At 32.4% G+C, this 18,248-nt stretch overlaps 3 protein-coding genes, 1 non-coding gene and 1 pseudogene across 4 annotated transcripts; 4 read left to right on the top strand and 1 right to left on the bottom strand.

The window, feature by feature from the left end:
- Positions 1-238: 238 nt before the first annotated feature.
- Positions 239-921, top strand: LOC107907656 (major strawberry allergen Fra a 1.06; the record flags this gene model as incomplete). Its single annotated transcript, XM_016834992.1, has 2 exons — positions 239-410; positions 506-921. Coding segments are annotated over 2 exons (588 nt in total), but the record flags the coding sequence as incomplete, so codon positions are not given.
- Positions 922-8,212: 7,291 nt separating this feature from the next.
- LOC107908510 (major allergen Pru ar 1) lies at positions 8,213-9,012 on the top strand. Its single transcript, XM_016835685.2, has 2 exons — positions 8,213-8,472; positions 8,561-9,012. The coding sequence occupies exons 1-2, from the start codon at positions 8,289-8,291 to the stop codon at positions 8,860-8,862; spliced, it is 486 nt and encodes a 161-aa protein (XP_016691174.1). The 5' UTR covers positions 8,213-8,288; the 3' UTR covers positions 8,863-9,012.
- A 4,040-nt stretch (positions 9,013-13,052) lies between these two features.
- On the top strand, positions 13,053-13,943 carry LOC107908511 (major allergen Pru av 1). Its single transcript, XM_016835686.2, has 2 exons — positions 13,053-13,273; positions 13,374-13,943. Exons 1-2 carry the CDS (start codon positions 13,090-13,092, stop codon positions 13,667-13,669), a joined length of 480 nt encoding a protein of 159 aa, XP_016691175.1. The 5' UTR covers positions 13,053-13,089; the 3' UTR covers positions 13,670-13,943.
- A 186-nt stretch (positions 13,944-14,129) lies between these two features.
- LOC121215011 (U2 spliceosomal RNA) lies at positions 14,130-14,325 on the bottom strand. The gene has a single exon (XR_005910746.1). It is a non-coding gene; the product is annotated as a U2 spliceosomal RNA (small nuclear RNA).
- Positions 14,326-16,625: 2,300 nt separating this feature from the next.
- Positions 16,626-17,586, top strand: LOC107907658 (major allergen Pru ar 1-like; annotated as a pseudogene).
- The last annotated feature ends 662 nt before the right edge of the window (positions 17,587-18,248 follow it).

Raw genomic sequence — 18,248 nt, 5'->3', positions numbered from 1 at the left:
TGAAAATTTTTAGGTGCTTTTCTCATACTAAAGTACAAAATTTCACTAAGTGGCAAAAATCCCATAAAATATAAAGAAATCACCAAAGATTCTGGATGGCCTAAAACTCACAAACAGCTAAATTTTGAAGCTGACACTATAAATACTACAATTATAAATTGGTTATGTACATCATCGGCAAACATCAAACATATCCTCTGCAAAGTAACCAAATCCCAAATCACTTGAAATCATTTTCACATATGAATCTGTGGTTATTACAGCGATCCCACCAGAGAAGATGTTTAAGGCTTGCATCCTTAATGGTGACACTCTCATTCACAAGATTGTTTCACAGGCTTTTAAGAGCGTTGAGTACATTGAAGGCAATGGTGAGGCTGGTAGCATCAAGAAGGTCACCTTTAGAGAAGGTCTGCTCATTTATATAATTTTGAATCATATACATATATGTATATTAAGTCTGAAGGGAAAAAGGGTGAAAGCTATGTGTTAATTCTATATGCAGGAAGCCAATTCAAATACATGAAGCAGAAGGTTGAAGCAATAGACAAGGAGAATTTTGTGTACATTTACAATGTGGTTGAAGGTGATGCATTGAAGACCAAGCTTGAGAAAATCACTTATGAGACAAAGTTAGAGGCCTCTCCAGATTGGGGATCCGTATGCAGGACTACAAGTAAGTATTATACCATTGGTGACTTTGAGCTCAAGGAGGATGGAGTCAAGGCTGGCAAAGACAAGGCTTTGGGAATATTCAAGGCCATTGAAGCGTACATCCTAGAAAATCCTAATGCCTATTGCAAATATCCCAATATTGAGATTGCATCCACTGCATGCAATGAATATCAAACAATTGCCTTCTTTCTTCTAGTTTTTGGTGTTGCAGCATACGACCTTCAAACTGCTAATAAGAGTTCATAGTTTGCCCTAGTTACCAGGAAGCTTGAACTGAAATGTAAAGCATGTAATAATCAGAAGAGCATCCAATGTATTTTGTTGGAGTTTTTGTAAGAACAGAGGAAGAAAAATAGGACATAAGACAAGGCAGCAAGATACAAGAAAACATTTTTACATGCTCACAAATGTGCAGCAATGGAGCTTATGGCTTTTAGCTCATTTTCTCATTCATTCAACTAGAAAAAAAACAATACATTTATAGCCAAATACATCACCAAATACTACTTACTACCACTAAGTAGCCTAGTAACTTGATAAGCGTTGCTTGTACAATAAACAAGCCACCTAAACTAGTCATTCAACACCTAATGTATCAAGTTGTCATCAACTTGTTCATTTTCAACTAGTTTGATTACAATGAAACTAAACAAAAAAAACCTTGCTGTTACAGCAAGCATACGTGTTGCAACATGTTTACAAGCTACATGCACTTCAACCAAAAATATCATAGCAGCATGGTTGGCCAATTTTCAACACTCCTCCTTGGACTCCATGTTGCGAATACCAATCGTTCAACAATTTTTAACTTGGCAATCAAAAGATGCTTTGTTTCAAGCTGAACCTGCTCAAGCAATACATTTTCAACCTTGGCCTCATTTTCAACCAAATCTGACTCACACAATTGACCATACCAGTCTTTTGTGCCAAATATTTGTTCATTGTAATACCCAAATTTTGCCTGGCCCGAGCCCTAGTATTAAAACCAAAATATAAAATAAAATAAATAAAATGTTCAGTTCTTTTGTTACAATAGCAGGCCTAAATCCAAGTGGCCCAAACACTAGCCTAGCCCACTACACCCAGCCCAACAATCATACAGCCTAACACCAAAAAAGGATCAGAAACCCTAGCAGCTTGCAACAAGCTACGCGCCACAATCAGGCTCTGCCCTCTCACGTGCGCCTCCATGCACTGCGCCGAGCCGCACCACCTCACCGTACGACCTCCGTATACCTGCAAGAAGGACAAACAAACGAAAAAGGCAGAGAACGCAACAAAGAATAGCAGAAATTGACAGCAAATAATGCGAGATTTTTTAATTTTTCTTTTATTTTTCTGTTGTTTTTCGGCCATATAAAGCCACTTTTCAGCATTTGTAAGGGACACAGACAGAAATTTGAAATCAAAAATAAAAAATTCTAAATACAAAAGGTGATTCAAACTTTCGCTTCGTTTTTTGGTGTTTGTTCTTGGCTTTTAATCTTTTTCTTTGTTTCGAATTGATTGTTCAGCAAATTGATTTTTCTGCGACCGAACCTTTGCTCTTTCTCCACCGTCATCGGAGTTTGGGGCGAGGTTCGGAGAGTCTTTGAAGGAGACGATTCGCGAAACGGCGCCATGAGTGTTTAGTTTAGGTTTTTTTAGGTGAAAGAATGTTTTTCTTTTAAGGTTTCTTTTCCTTTTAAGCACGGTGACTAAAACACTGTCGGTTGGAGTCGATGCAATGACTTCAAAATGGTGTCGTTTGATGACCAGATCTGAGCGGTGACCCGATCCGGGGTAGGATCCACGCCTTATGGATCAATGGGTCTATTTGTTCAATAGGTCCTTCCATGTTTGCTGGAATTGCGGTTTAATTTCTTTAATTATTTGTAATCTATATCGCACATTTGATATTGCATTCATTTAGATCCAATTTCAGACGGTGCCGTTTCTGTGAATTGATTTGAATTATCATGATGTTTGCGTATAATTACCGATTTAGTCCTTCAATTTTGAAGCAGTTTTTTTAACTCAATACTAATTTATTTTTCTTTCTTAAAATTCAATGTTTTTTAAAATTATAACCAATTATATTTTTATATATTATAGTATTTAATATTCTTTATAATATTTATTATGATAGTATTTTAATTTATATCTTAAAATGTAATAAAAATATTATTTTAGTTTGTACTTTGTATTTTAAATTCATTATACACCAATATTTTGAGTCTATCGTGAATTTATTTTTATTTTATTTTTTCTATATTGTTATTTTAATTTTGTTTAAGATTGGATTTAAGTTTTGTTGATCATGGTTCTTGATTTTAAAAATGTTTATGTATTTAATTTTGTTTTCAAACTCCTTTTAAATAAATCAATTTTTATTAATTCATTATTTTAATATTATTTTAATATTGGCTTAATATAATTTTTAAACTAATTATTAGAATAATTTTTAAGATATGACACATTATTCTTCTAAATTATTATCCATATGGTTTAAATTTATCAACATTATTTTAAATTCTTTTGTTAATTCGATACGTTATTATTTATGACATTATTTTAATATATATATGTGTGTATAAAATATATTATAATTTGTAACTTATAAAATTTTATTCTACGTTTTAAAATATTTATTAATTAGATTATTTTGATTGGTTTACTTGTGATTAAATTATTTTTGTATTAATTATTCTCATTTTATTATTTGTAAGATTGATTATTAGTTTATTTGATTATAAATGTTGATGCATTATATGTTTGGTTGCTCCAAATTGTAGAATTAGTTTGCTATTCATCATTTGCTTTGTATATTGTTATTCAATTATATTGTTTGTAAGAATGGCATTTCATTAAAACATTATAATCGTTTTATTTCAAAATTCCTAAAAAAGCTTGGCGTTTAATAGTTCTCGAGAGAATTGTGCCCTAACTTACTGGGCTTCAATTCTTCTTGATGAATTTACATCATCAAGTATCCATTTCATTTAAACCATACAATTTTAAAATAAAGCATTTAAGATTTCAAGATGTTGGATCCTAACTTACTGGATATAACATTTTGTTATCTTGATTTTAAAATAAAGGCAATATTTGGTGTTTAGTAATTTTAAGAAATTGAACCCTAACTTATTGGGTTTTGATTTCTCGATTGACCCAAATAACCAAGTATCCTTCTCAAAACATATGATTTTTTAAAATTTAAAAAGACAAACTTAATTTTGAAGATTTGAAATGTTACACTCTAACTTACTGAGTGTGACAATTTATTTCTCTGGAATAAGTGAACCTTATCATCCAATTCATTTTATTCAGGATAAAAGGATCGAATTTTAAAATCTTTTCAAAATTTCGACATCAAGACATTAAACAATCAATTCGGTACCAATTTTGGGCGTCACGAGGGTGCTAACCCTTCCTCGTGCGTAACCGAATCCCGAACCTGTTTTCTCAAAATTCGTAGACCTAAAATTATTTTTGAGGTGATCCGATCACACCACAATAAAAGATCGGTGGCGACTCCCATTTTATTTTCAAAGTCGATCCCTATTTTTTAACATAAAGGTGGTTTCGACATTCATCAAATGAAGTATTCTCCTCCTTCACAGCCTTAGTTGACAACACATCTTGCCTTGTTCCCTTGTTCATTACAATCCTATTTCTTCTTGCATATACAGTTTACGACTATAGTTTGCTTGCCTTCAGTCTGCCATTTTGGCTTGCACCCACTCAAACTTGCATTTAGATCGTCCGCCACTTCGGTTTGCACCCATTCAAGTTTGCATTTAGACTGTCCGCCACTTTGGCTTGCAATTTTATAGGCTTACACTTTGACAGGATCGCACTTTGCTTACTGTCTTTAACAGGGTTGCAACTTTACAACTTGCATTGAGCTTCCACATGTTGCTGAGCTCGCACCTTTGACAGACTCGCATATTTGCATATTGTCTTCAGTTGGTGTCTTTAACAGGCTCGCAAATATACAGGGCTCGCACCTTTTGATGAGCTCGCACCACTTGCTGAGCTCATAGCTCGCACTTCTCGCTAAGCTCGCAGCTTTGACATCTTGCTGAGCTTGTAGCTTGCACATTTTTGCTAAGGTTGCAGCTTGCACATTGGAAAGCTTACATACTTTCCTTGAAACTCCTCCTTCAGCTTATTCAAGCTTGTTTGGGAGTCTCACAGGGTTGAGCTATTGTCGTCTTCTCTACAAGCAGATTTAAATGACATGCTTTGGCCACTCCTTTCTTTTTAACAAGCAAGCCCTCAAAGACTTAAGCTCATGATACCAATTGTTGGAGTTTTTGTAAGAGTAGAGGAAGAAAAATAGGACACAAGACAAGGCAACAAGATACAAGAAAATATTTTTACTTGCTCACAAATGTGCAGCAAGGGAGCTTATGGCTTTTAGCTAATTTTGCTCATTCATTCAACTAGAAAGAAACAATACATTTATAGCCAAATAAATCACCAAATACTACCTACTACCACTAAGTAGCCTAGTAACTTGATAAACATTGCTTGTACACTAAACAAGCCACCTAAACTAGTCATTCAACACCTAATGTATCAAGTTGTCATCAACTTGTTCATTTTCAACTAGTTTGATTACAATGAAACTAAAAAAAAAAAATCCTTGTTGTTACATCAAGCATACGTGCTACAACATGTTTACAAGCTACATGCACTTCAACCAAAATATCATAGCAACATGGTTGGCCAATTTTCAACATATTTATTGAATCTTGTTGTTAGATATCCACTGATAATAAAGAGTTCTTCATCTTTCATCTTTCAATTTTAAGAAGAAATTTGAAACTAATTCTGACATATACTCCTTAAAATTCAACCTGGAAGAGAAACTATATTGACATATATACTTCATACATTTACTCAAAATTTGAATAATTTCAGTCATAATTCCATGATCCCAAAATTGTTCCTCTCACAGTGCTAAAATCAAGTATCTGTTAGAGGACTACGGATTATTACCATCAATAACTTTCCATTTTATATATCTACTGTGGAAATATATCCATATCCAAAACTCATCATTAAGTCCAAGTAACATAATGAAAGAATTGATAAATGGAAGGTGCCCATTGACTGCAGCAACCAATAACTCAATAGGAAAATTGAGGTGCTGAAGATGGTTTTAAGTACCCAACACTGAAATGGGGTTAAAGAGAGTTTTAGGGAGATTTCACCATTTGTTCTATCTTAGGTGATAAGTGTTAAAAGTAACATGATTTAATCTCATTCTTAATGCTTTGATGTTAATGATGAATTTTATGCTCTTAATCTTTTAAATTCATGTTTTTATACTTTGGAAGAAAAAGAAGCAAAAACCAGAAAAATCGGAGTAATGTAAAGGAGCCATATGAGCTAACCCCTTCCACAAGGCCATGTGTGCCACACGGGATGCCACACGACCATGTAGCATGTCGTGTCGATTTCGCGAATTGGCACTCTAAACTGCGGAAAAGAGAATTTTTTAGATTTTTCGGGCATTTTAAGACGTATATATGACAAACATAAGAAGATAAAGGGAGGGTCACCATAAAATACTCAAGAAAACAACTCAAAAGATACCATTGAAGTCGATTCGAAAGCAGATTTTTGTCAAGATTGAAGACTCCCAATTGATTTTTTAGAAAGCCATCATGAGTTTCTTTATTTCTTGTGGTTATACTACGTTGAGATGTTTTTATTTTCAAGCATAAACTAATTTTCTAAATAACTAAGGGAGATGAACCCTAAAAGGAATTCTATTTTTTATTTTTATTTTACGAAATAAATTCTTAGTCTCTTATTCTCAATTATGTGTACTTAATTCTTGGTTTAATATTTTTAAAATATTGATCTATGTTTGATGTACTTAAATTAGAGGAGAAATAAACCCTGTTTAAGAATAGGTCTTGCGTAATTGAGTGGGGTTGCATACAATCCTAGAAATAGGGTGACATAAATCTATTGGATTCGAGTCAAATCTAATATAGGGGAATCTATAGATTGAGTTAGTGCGATAATATGGGTTTTAATTAGAAAAAAATTTCAATTAATCAACCTAAAGTCAGTTGCTCTTACTCTTGAAAGTGATGTTATAATTTAGAAATTTCTATGGACCAATATACTAAGTAAAGAAATCGTGTAATTTAAATTGATAGTGACAGATGAAATCTAGATGAATTCTTTCATTAGTATTGTTTTGTTTCTTGGTTGTTAATAATTTATTTACTTGTTTTGTTCTTTGTCATGTTCATTAGTTAATTAAACAGGTTAATTTTAGTTTTTGAATCATTCACTTGAATCATTTAAGAAAATGTGGGATTGTGTATATGAACGGATTTGAGAAAAGAAAACAATTTTTGCTTTGTGAAATGTAAGAGGAAATACACATCAAGGTAATTATTCCTGTTTTGGTAACTTAATATCTTATCATTAAGCTAACAGGTTGTTGACCACATTCATCTATATTTTTACTTAATAAAAATTTAAAAGGTAAACTATTTAGATAGTCACCCAAGTTTCATTGCGTTCCTGTTTTAGTTATTCAATTTTTTTATTAATTTAATTACTCATGTAACTGGATTTCATTTTTTAGCCACTCCATTATTAAAATGTTTTGGTCATTAAATAGAAATATTGGCATGACATTCTTTTGAATAATATAATCTTTAAAAGATATATAAGAACATATTTATATGGATTAGATTTGAAAATGAAGCATTTTAAAATATGGGGATAAATTCTAAAATTATAGGTGAACTTTGATTCAATGTGCAACTTGATATATGAACTTTAATTTGATGCAATTATACACATGAAACTTTGATTGTGGTTCAAATGTATACATGAAACTTTAATTTTGATTCAATTATATGCACATTTAAAGAAATAAATACATCAATTTATTTTTATATTGGATAAATATAATTATATGCGTATGTAATATACAAACATAAAATGATGCTATTAATAATTTATGAGAATTTGATCAAATCAAAATTTCATGTATAAAATTACACAAAATCAAAGAACACATATAGTTTTCAAATTTACCCCTAATTAATTCTATGAAATTATTTTAAATGGAAACAATTGATATAATGTCTAAACAATTTTATAGTATTAAAATATCGCATTTAAATCCCATACAACGTACAATATTTAGAATACCTTTTTTTAGTATTATTTGTAAAAAGCTACACATTTTTAAATTAAATTAAATATATTATAATTATCGACATTTATGAAATTTTGTTTCACATTGCTTTCTAGATTGCCAAGCATTTGACTGTAATTTTGATATCTCGGTTATAAGGATTGTCTGGAAACCAAGTTAGTCGCCTTTTGTTTGTACTTTTCGTTGGAAACTAGCCGCCGCCTTATAATTTTCCATGCATGCAGAGAAGAGGAATGAAATTACAATCTTTATGCAAGGTGGTATTATTTTGACTATTTCTTTGTCAATCAATCTTATCCAATGAAGAATAAGATGGAAATGAAATGTGAGTGTATAAATAGCATGTTAGTTTCTCATTTCTTCCCATATCGGATAGCATCAGTTCATAGATATTTGCGTTGAATCAATTTGTTTGTATAATTTGAAGAGAAAGATGGGTGGTTTTGCAAAAGAAGCAGAGGTTAGTACATCACTTCCCCCAGCCAAGGCATTTAAGGCATTTGCTGAAGATCTGGACACCCTATTGCCCAAGGTTGCCCCACAAGCAATCAAGAGTGTGGAACGCCTTGAAGGAGATGGTGGCCCTGGAACTATAAAGAAGATCACCTTTGCTGAAGGTAATTCAATTACTTAAAAAGGTAAACTACAATTTTAGATTATCTTTCCTCACATACCAATGTGCCTGTGGGGTGATAACAAATGCAGGGTATGGATTCAGTTATGCGAAACACAGAGTTGATGTGTTAGACAAAGACAACTTGTTGTACACTTACGTTGTGATCGAAAGCGACTTTTTTAACAACATGGTGGAGAAAATCAGCTACGAGACAAAGTTTGTAGCAGCAGCAGATGGAGGAACAAGTATTAAGGTAAATACCACCTTTTACACCATTGGTGACATTCAGATCACTCCAGACCTAATGCTCCAAATCAAGGAAGCATCCGAGAAGCGAGCCCTTATTTTGAAAGCTATTGAGAATTATGTGTTGGCAAATCCCGATGTCTAATTTGTCTTACCCAAAAACTGTATTTGATTTGGGTAGTAAGTTGTTTGTCTCTCTGGATTTCATCATTTCTGTTTCCATTGTAATAAAAGTCTTTGGAGTTGTTATCATCTTTCATATATACTTGAAACCAATGTTTTATGGTTCATGACACTTACACTCTTATTATTTGTAGACCTCTAGCTTTTGTTTGTGTTTTTAAGGTTGGGTTTATAGTTTTGTTAATTACTTATGTACTTTTTCATGTTTCTATGTATGGCATCTTTTGCTTGGTTACTAAACTCTTAGAGGGTTTTTAGAATCTCTTTAGTGTCAAACACTGTGGAAAAAAGTTGACATAAAGAGACTATTTTATACTTCAATTTTTATTGTTCCTAAATTATTTAAATTGTATCAATTCCTTCATGTTCCTTAAGTGTTTGAAGATTAAATTGATAAAATTTGTATAAATAGAGGATTACATTTGTTAAATTATTTAGAATTAGGAACTAATTGAGGACTAAATGTTATTTACACCAATTAAAAAAGGGTCATGTCATCATTTTCGTTAATGATTTAACGAAGGGTGGCCAAAACAAAATCGATCGAAAATGTTAGTGATGAAATTGAAAGTTTTTGTAATTCGATGACCAAAATAAAAACACGCTAATAGTTGGGTAATTAATGGTATAGTTTACCCAATTTTTTTTTCTTTTTAATAAGTTAATTTATAATAATTATAATTTCATATATAAATTTAGGATGAAACTTATGATAACATTACTGTGGAGAAGTTTAGCAGAAATTGGGGTCCAATTACTTGAAGATATGAGAAAAGAAAGACAATTTATTGCTTTGTGAGATGTAAAAGGAAATACATATGAAGGTAATTATTAAATATTGTGTTTACTATTTGATAAAAGCTTACAATTTTTTATAACAATGTTTAAACTTTCTAAAAAACAAATTTGGTCCTTTATAGCTTAGTAAATTTTGTGTATCCCATCCTTCATATCAACAAATGGTAAATTCTAGTAATATTTGAATAAACTTTATTCAAAACCAACAACTACTTAGAAAAAGGTAGGAATGGACATTTTTTCTAGGCATTTAAATCAAGTTTGAATTTTGATGTCATCATTGTGGGGAGCGTTTTACCTAAATACTGTCCTACCCGAACAAGATTATTCTTAAACCGTAAAACGGATGATGACACGTGTACTTATATAAAAAAATGAAAGCAAATTTCATTCAAATATTCTTATTTTATAATTAAAATTTTTTATTTCATGCGAAAATATATCTATATGTTAATGTTAAAATATGACAAGGTTTGTCTTTATTGGTGATATTCATTAGAATGGGAAGTTACCTTGTGGATGGTGGGGTAGGACCCCAAACTCTACAACAACAGTGGACGTAATCTATGGAGAAACACACACAATGGGGAATTTAGGGTCAAAATTGTGGTGTCTTAAAATGCCTTTCAAACTAGTAATGTTAGAACTATGAACTCGTGCCTCCCATGCAAAGTGGAAATTCAAAGAAGAATTGGATCAGCTGAGACGAACTGTGCCATCTGTCTTGAGGAAGATGAAAGTGAAGATCATCTTTTTCTATCGCGCCCTTTTACTAGAACAGTCTGGTTAGGAACATCATTTGCAATTAGAAGTGATGCTATAGGAACCACCTCAATAAAGAATTGGACCTATGAGATCAAGTACATGGGATGAACAAAGACAAATGGATACTCTACACCTGATCCCACTAGCATATGTATTGTGGGGAATTCGGACTCACTGAAATAAAGTTATCTTTGAAGGACAAGAGCCTAACTCGGTTGCAATAATAAGACAAGTGATCGATCAATTAAAACTGGCCAAACAAGCTTTCCTACCAAAGGAGGAACAAAGAAAAAGTACCATAATGGCCCAGAGTGGAGTTATCACACGACAGACTTCTCACCAGCTCATATTGGAAAGGAAACCATTAGGAAATATGATAGGTGCTAAATTTTATATAGTTTCTTTTATATATTGTGGCTTGGTATCGAAAAGAAAAGAGAAGAAATTAATGTCTTTTAAATACTTTTGTGGGATATGGTGCATTCATTCAAATGCAATTATATCTGGTGGCGGAGCTCAGTAGAGAACCAGAAGATATGATACTCTTAAAATGTTTAATTTAGGCTCTTTATAATTTATAAAATTTTAAATTATTAATGGTAAAATTACACATTGACTCCCTAAAAATAATAAAAATTTGATTTAATTTTTTAAAAAATTATAAAAATATAAGTTATTAAAATAATGAAATTACATTTTTATTATTGTAAAAATATACAATTTAATTTCGGCCCAAAAAATTTTATGATTCCACCACCTATTATAATGAATATCACCAATAAAGATAAACCTTGGCATGATGCTTGTAAAAAATGCATCAAAAAAGTTGAAATTGATGATGAGAACAAAGTATGGTGCAAGAAGAAAAAAGAGTTGATGATAATAAATCAAGATGACAAATTCTTTTTCATTGTTAAAGCAACACATTCTAATTTGTTGTGAAATTTCAAGATATCTTAAATACTCGGAGGATAAGATCATAAAATTTTTAATTTCTTAATTTCATTTAATAATATAATACTTATAAACTTATTGTCATTTACTTACAAGAAAAATAAAAAATAGAGAGCTATTATTAGAATAATTTGATTTTCAAATCAAAATAAATAATTTGAATTAATAAATTCATGAGACTTAATTTGTGTATTTCCGCATCTTTTGTTTTAATTACATTTTTTTTAAGTTTCTTAAGTATTCGGGCGATATTGGATAGTTTCGAATGATTGCCTTGTCAATTAGAATAATTAAATTTGTAATTATTCAATTCATTCTAATACTTTGATGAATTGTATAATTATTTATGTTGTAGTTTATGATTATGTGGTCTGGATATGTGATGTAGCTTAAATAAACTTCGTTCAAATAAATTTGTTCTATTCAAGACTTTTCCAAAACATACCATTTCTTGGCCATATTGAGATCGATACAACATATACCAACTTTGGTTATTTCTAAACATGCATCAAGTTGACCATATTAACCATAACCAACAAAATATCAATAGTATCTTAAGTACCTCAAATTCAAAGGCAACATTTCATGCTATAATTATCAACATTAGACATTAGACATATATATATACATATATACCAAACTCATCAATTAAACATTAGACATAATCCACCTATACATGCCATTATAACCTTAAGGTCTTACCACTTGAACATAATTAATCATTCAAATAGCATAAATTATCATATCAAAAATATTTTTAAAATTATATTTGACTCGTAAATATTAAATAATAACATTTATGAACTTACTCGTTGGATTTGGTTGACTCGTAATTTACTTATTTAAAGTATCAAATTTATTTAAATGGGTTAATTTTTTATTAAAATGATCATATTTGAGATCTAAGCTCGAAAAAATGTGTCTTAGAATATGTTGCGGAACTAAAAGACAACTTTTCATTCAGTGAGAGACAATTCAACCTAAGAATCCCGGGATCCCATCCGAAAATGAGTTGTAAGAAAGCTGAGTTCTAAACTTGAAAAATGACAATATTGCTAAATTTAATCTAATAAAGTCCATCCCATGTATCAAATTCTATTTAGTGTTATTGTTTCTTGCCTGCAGTCTTATGTTTTGTGTATTTATCCTGGATTTCTGTTTTGCCTTTGTTTTCACCACTTGCCCATGTCGTGGTCCTTTGCGTCTTGTATACACTGTTTTTATTTGCTTTTTTATAAATTTCTCACTTTCTCTTTAAAAAAAACAACTTATAATTACAATGTGCCACATTACTAATAGTCCAAGCACTTGAATTGAGTGTCTTATTGATGCGTTTAAAATATTGGAGTTCTTTTAATCATTCTTCTGATAGACTGCTTTCAAGATCCATGGTTTTGTTCTTTTTTGTAAGCTTATATCTATTCATATCCAAGACGATCTAATGCCAGTACACAAACCAGAATCAATATTGCAAGTGGTGATTTCCAATTTATATTACAAAATTTCAACTAATAAATTAACAATCCGATAAAATATGAAGAAACGAATCACCTGGCTAGGATTTGAAAGAGGCTATTCTTCATTATTCCCAGTCTATAAATACTACATCATCTGGCCTACGTCTCCACAGCTCAAAAACCTGTTTGATCATTTCTGAAATCAGTAGAAAGTCATGGGTGTTTTCACTTACGAATCTCAGGTTGTTACAGCCATACCACCTGCCAAGATGTTCAAGGCTTGCGTTCTTGATGGTGACAATCTCATTCCCAAGATTCTTCCTCAGGCTTTTAAGAGCATTGAGTACATTGAAGGCAATGGCGAGCCTGGTAGCATCAAGAAGGTCACCTTTGGAGAAGGTCAGCTCATTTATATAACTTTATACTTTGAATCATATACATATATGTACCTTAATTTTGAAGGGAGAAGGGTGAACATTATGTGTTTTTCTTCATGCAGGAAGCCAGTTCAAATACATGAAGCAGAAGGTTGAAGCAGTAGACAAAGAAAATTTTGTATATATTTACAGTGTGATCGAAGGTGATGCGTTCATGAACAAGCTTGAGAAAATCACTTACGAGACGAAATTAGAGGCCTCTCCGGGTGGGGGATCTCTATGCAAGACTAGTAGCAAGTATTACACCGTTGGTGAGTTTGAGCTCAAGGAAGAGGGAATCAAGGCAGGCAAAGAAAAGGCATTGGGAATGTTCAAGGCCATTGAAGCCTACCTCCTGGCAAATCCTGATGCTTACTAAGATAGCATTATCCACTTCAATGAATATCACGTACGCTATTGGCCATTTTTCTCTTCTAGTTTTTAGTTTTGAATTTGGTGGTTCGTATGAACTTCAGACTGCTAATAAAGAGTCAATAGTTTACTCTGATTACCGGGAAGCTTGAGCTGAAATGGGTGAAGCCTGTAATAAATAAATAAATAAGTAAATAAAAATCATACAATTTATTTACTGAATCTATCAAGATTTATATTATCCGCAACGTGTTGAATTTAGATTTTCAATTTATTCTGGTTTTACTTTATTTTATTCCCCAAGTGAAATACCACTAAAGAACAATTTGTGAAACTCGAAAGCAACATGCCTGGAACTTTACAACAAGAGCCGAAAATTTCTTTAATCATAGCTGGTTTATTGATCATAATTGTCCATTAACCTTGTACCTTGCAGAAATAATTACAAATATTGGAACTGGAATTGGGTGGAGTGCGCCAGGCCCGAGCTATAGTGCAAAGCCTGGGCGACGCCCGAGAGACCCAGTAGCAAGCTATTGTGATGGACTCTCCCCCTTCAAAAATAAATTTAATATCATGTGAGCCAATGGCCCACGTATCAGATATTAAACTGACAAGAACAGATACTACACTTGATCTTAGCCAAAAGGCCGAGAAAGGTATGCTCTTCTCTGTCAAGTATCGCGCTATTTAAAACCTGCTTCTCGCCTCTTCTTGCGTACGCTCCTTGATGTGGGATCTTATGCGAAGGAGCAAGGCACCATCCCAGCAAAGATTTAGTTTCCGTAGTTGCATCAGACAAACAAATTTAACATTGAAAGAAGCATGCTTAAGCTAATTAATTCAACAATAAAACCACTTTTCTAACGATCAAAACTTTGAAAAACAAAAGCTACATTTGCAATATCACGCCAGGAATGGGATTTTGGCTTTGCTCAAAGAAGCAGCAATTGGATTTTAGAATACAGATTATCTTGTTTCAAGACTTTTTATTTGGAACAAAATGGAAATTTTCTCTGGAATCCGGTGGTGATGGGAATCATCTGGAAGTAGATGATGGTGAAGGTTCTCAAGAAGATGTGGATAGAAATACTAAGAAGGAAGAGACCAACGGTGAGGCGAACACAGAAATGATGGTTGACCCAAGGCCGACCCCAAATCTATCATGGAAGGACAAACTAATGGGGATTGGAACCGGTAATATTGCTAAAACGGCGATGACAAATTCTGGCATGGGGGATGATGATGATCTTGAATTCCTTGAAGGAGATATTAACAGATCTACTATCAATGGATTCCTGCAATAGATTTTTCTGATAGGATTCCATGAATCTTTTAAGGAAATGGAAACTACGGTGGTTCTGAAACTGCTAGGTAGGAACATCGACTATGGAGCTTTAAACAATCGGATCAGTAGCCTTTGGAGACCCTCTAAACCCTTTCATCTTATGGCTATAGAAAACATATATTACTTGTCAAAGTTTCAGTGCACGAATGATTTTGTTTTATTGCAAGGCCCTTGAATAATCTATGGGCAATACTTGACTGTCCATCCTTGGACCAAAGAGTTTAATCCGTTACAACATATCCAAGCATGGTGATGGCTTGGATATGTCTACCAAGACTCAGGTTTTTCATATCGGTTCAATTAGTTTGTACTAGTTCGTGGGTCAACTAATTTTCTACTACTCAAGAGACCAATATCCCAACCCATTCTTGATCCAATCAATCTAATTTGGTTTAGATAATATTGAGTTTTAGATTTTTTTTATATTTTAAAAATATTTTCAAAAAAATATTTTTATTTTGAATTTTAAAGAGTTTTTATTTTTATTATTTTTAAATTATAATTTTTTGTTTAAAATATGACAAAAGTATTTTTTTAATTTTTTTTATGTACATCTAGGGTAATCAAACAATTTAACAAACCAAATAATTTTTAAAAAAGTAATTTTGAAAATAATTTTAAAAATTTTGTTAAGGATGGCTTGAATTTAACAAGCCATGACCTAGCAAATGTCAAAATTGGTGGCTAATAAATCTGCTCATGGGTTGAGTCATCTGTCCAGGATAGAAGGTTTGTCTAAAAAATGGGTGAGTTTTGGACAAAATACGAGGTCCGTAAAATGAGTTCGGGTAAAATTTAAGGCTCGTTTTCTATATGGGTTGGGCATTGGACAAGTCTTTTTGACCCAAGCCTGGCCCGAATATATATTATGTTATAAAAAATATTATATTAATTATAAATGTTAAATAATAATTATATATATTTATATTTATATTAAATCACTAACAAAATAACAATTAAACTCCCTACCCAAACCTAAAAAAAACTAACTAAATAACCCAACACAAAATATAAAATTTTAAAAATTATATTTAATACAATAAAATATTTATTATATTTATTTGTGTTTTTTAATATAATAAAACATTATTATATTTATGGTAGTGTTTTTTAATATAAATACTTTTTAATATATTTTTAATGTGTTAGAAAACTTCTATTTTAGCGTTTTTTCAATACACTTAGTGTATTATATTTTTTTTAAAATTATTTTAAAATAAAAACTAATCTAAAAAATCAAATATGAGAGAGCTGGATTGGAACCGAGTTTACCTTTCTTAAATTGGGTTGAATTTGGACAAAAAAATAAGCACACTTTTAAGTCGAACTGGAAAAAAACTTGAAAAATTGGTCTAGATACTATATATGAACCGACCCGACCCATGATGCACCAATTTTTATCGTGGAAACAATTTTTATTACCATCTTCCAATTGCCAAACCGTATTAAATGTGGCTATTAAAAATTATTATTACCATCTTCCAATTGTCAAGCTTTATTAAATGTAGCTATTAACTTGAAGCTCATGCAAACTAATATAAATACGGCTTAATTCTAAGCCACGAGACACTATTTTTTACGATTTTTCTGTGATGGAATCTTATCCAATGAAGAAAGGAAAATATGAGTGTGAGTACATAAATAGCATATTAGTTTCTCATATATTCCCACACCTCATACCCATAAAGTATCAATTCATAAATATTTGCGTTTAATCAAATTGTTTGTATAATTAGAAGAGAAAAATGGGTGTTTTTGCAAAAGAAGCAGAGGTTGGTACCCCACTCCCACCTGCCAAGGCGTTTAAGGCCTTTGTTGTTGATCTGGACACCCTAATGCCCAAGGTTGCCCCATAAGCAATCAAGAGTGTGGAGCTCCTTCAAGGAGATGGTGGCCCTGGAACTATCAAGAATATCACCTTTGCCGAAGGTAATTTAATTACTTAAAGGGTAAACTACTACAAATTGAGATGTAGTTATATTAGTTATCTTCATATACCTACGTGCAAGTCTGATTTGGTTGATATCAAATGCAGGGTATTGATTCACATATGCGAAACACAGAGTCGATGTATTAGACAAAGACAACTTGTTATACACTTACGTTGTGATCGAAAGCGATTTTTTTAATAACGTGGTGGAGAAAATCAACTACGAGACCAAGTTTGTAGCAGTAGCAGATGGAGGAACAAGTATTAAGGTAACTACCACCTTTTACACCATTGGTGACATTCAGATCTCTCCAGACCTAATGCTCCAAATCAAGGAAGCATCCAAGAAGCGAGCCCTTGTTTTGAAAGCTATTGAAAATTGTATTGGCAAATCTGTTGAAGTTGGCCAGCATGCTGCCTTGTTCTTTCAGAAACAGCTTGAGCCAGTGAAGTTGCTGCAGTCCAAGCTATTGTTTTGTTTTGTTACTTTTGAACTAATGTTTTGTAACTTAGTTGAAAGCTAAACATGTTGTACTTGATGTTTTAGGGGATGAAAAGATGAAAAATTAGCTTGTTTATGAGTGCAAGTAAGGTTTTGTAAGTTACAATGTAATTAGTGGAGTTAGGTAGTGTTTTAGGTGCTGATTTTGTTTATGCTGACCAGCTCATGTCTGGTATTTGTATTGGCTTATGCCATTGTTCATTTTTAATGAAAATTTATTCAAATTTCATCATCCAATACTCTATTTTTTCAGCTTTCATTTTTCTGCTCATAGAAGCTTAAATTTGTTCTTGAATTTTGATTATTTCTTTTGCAAGTCTCGAGCCTTGTTGCTCAAGTCTCAGCTGGCTTTGCTTATAACACCAACAATTGGTATCTAGAGCCATAATCTCAGTGGACCTGTTATATATCAACATTTAAAACCATGGCTTTATCAAGCTTCTCACCAGCTACACCACCAGTCTTCAATGGAGAGGGCTATCACATATGGGTGGTCAAAATGAAGACCTATCTGCAGGCATTCGACCTATGGGAGGTGGTCAACTCTGATGTTGAACCTGCACCACTTAGAGCCAATCCAACTGTGGCTCAGATCAGACAACGTGCTGATGAAAGGACCAAGAAGCACAAGGCCATGTCCTGCATTCAAAATTGTGTGTCAGATGTGATCTTTACAAGGATCATGGCATGTGAGACACCAAAGCAGGCCTGGGACAAATTAAAAGAGGAGCTCCAAGGAACTGAGAGAACAAGGCAGCAATAGCTATTGAATTTGAGAAGGGATTTCAAGAACTTGAAGATGAAGG

The sequence above is a fragment of the Gossypium hirsutum genome, chromosome D02 (genome assembly GCF_007990345.1).
Source record: "Gossypium hirsutum isolate 1008001.06 chromosome D02, Gossypium_hirsutum_v2.1, whole genome shotgun sequence".
Taxonomy (NCBI): domain Eukaryota; kingdom Viridiplantae; phylum Streptophyta; class Magnoliopsida; order Malvales; family Malvaceae; genus Gossypium; species Gossypium hirsutum.
This window is presented reverse-complemented; position numbering and strand designations above follow the sequence as displayed.

Excerpts from the sequence above, each read along its gene's own strand:
- LOC107908510 (XM_016835685.2), top strand. The coding sequence starts at position 8,289 with ATGGGTGGTTTTGCAAAAGAAGCAGAGGTTAGTACATCACTTCCCCCA. Across the intron at positions 8,473-8,560 it reads GAAGATCACCTTTGCTGAAG|GGTATGGATTCAGTTATGCG; the intron begins GTAATTCAATTA and ends TAACAAATGCAG.
- LOC107908511 (XM_016835686.2), top strand. The coding sequence starts at position 13,090 with ATGGGTGTTTTCACTTACGAATCTCAGGTTGTTACAGCCATACCACCT. Across the intron at positions 13,274-13,373 it reads GAAGGTCACCTTTGGAGAAG|GAAGCCAGTTCAAATACATG; the intron begins GTCAGCTCATTT and ends TTCTTCATGCAG.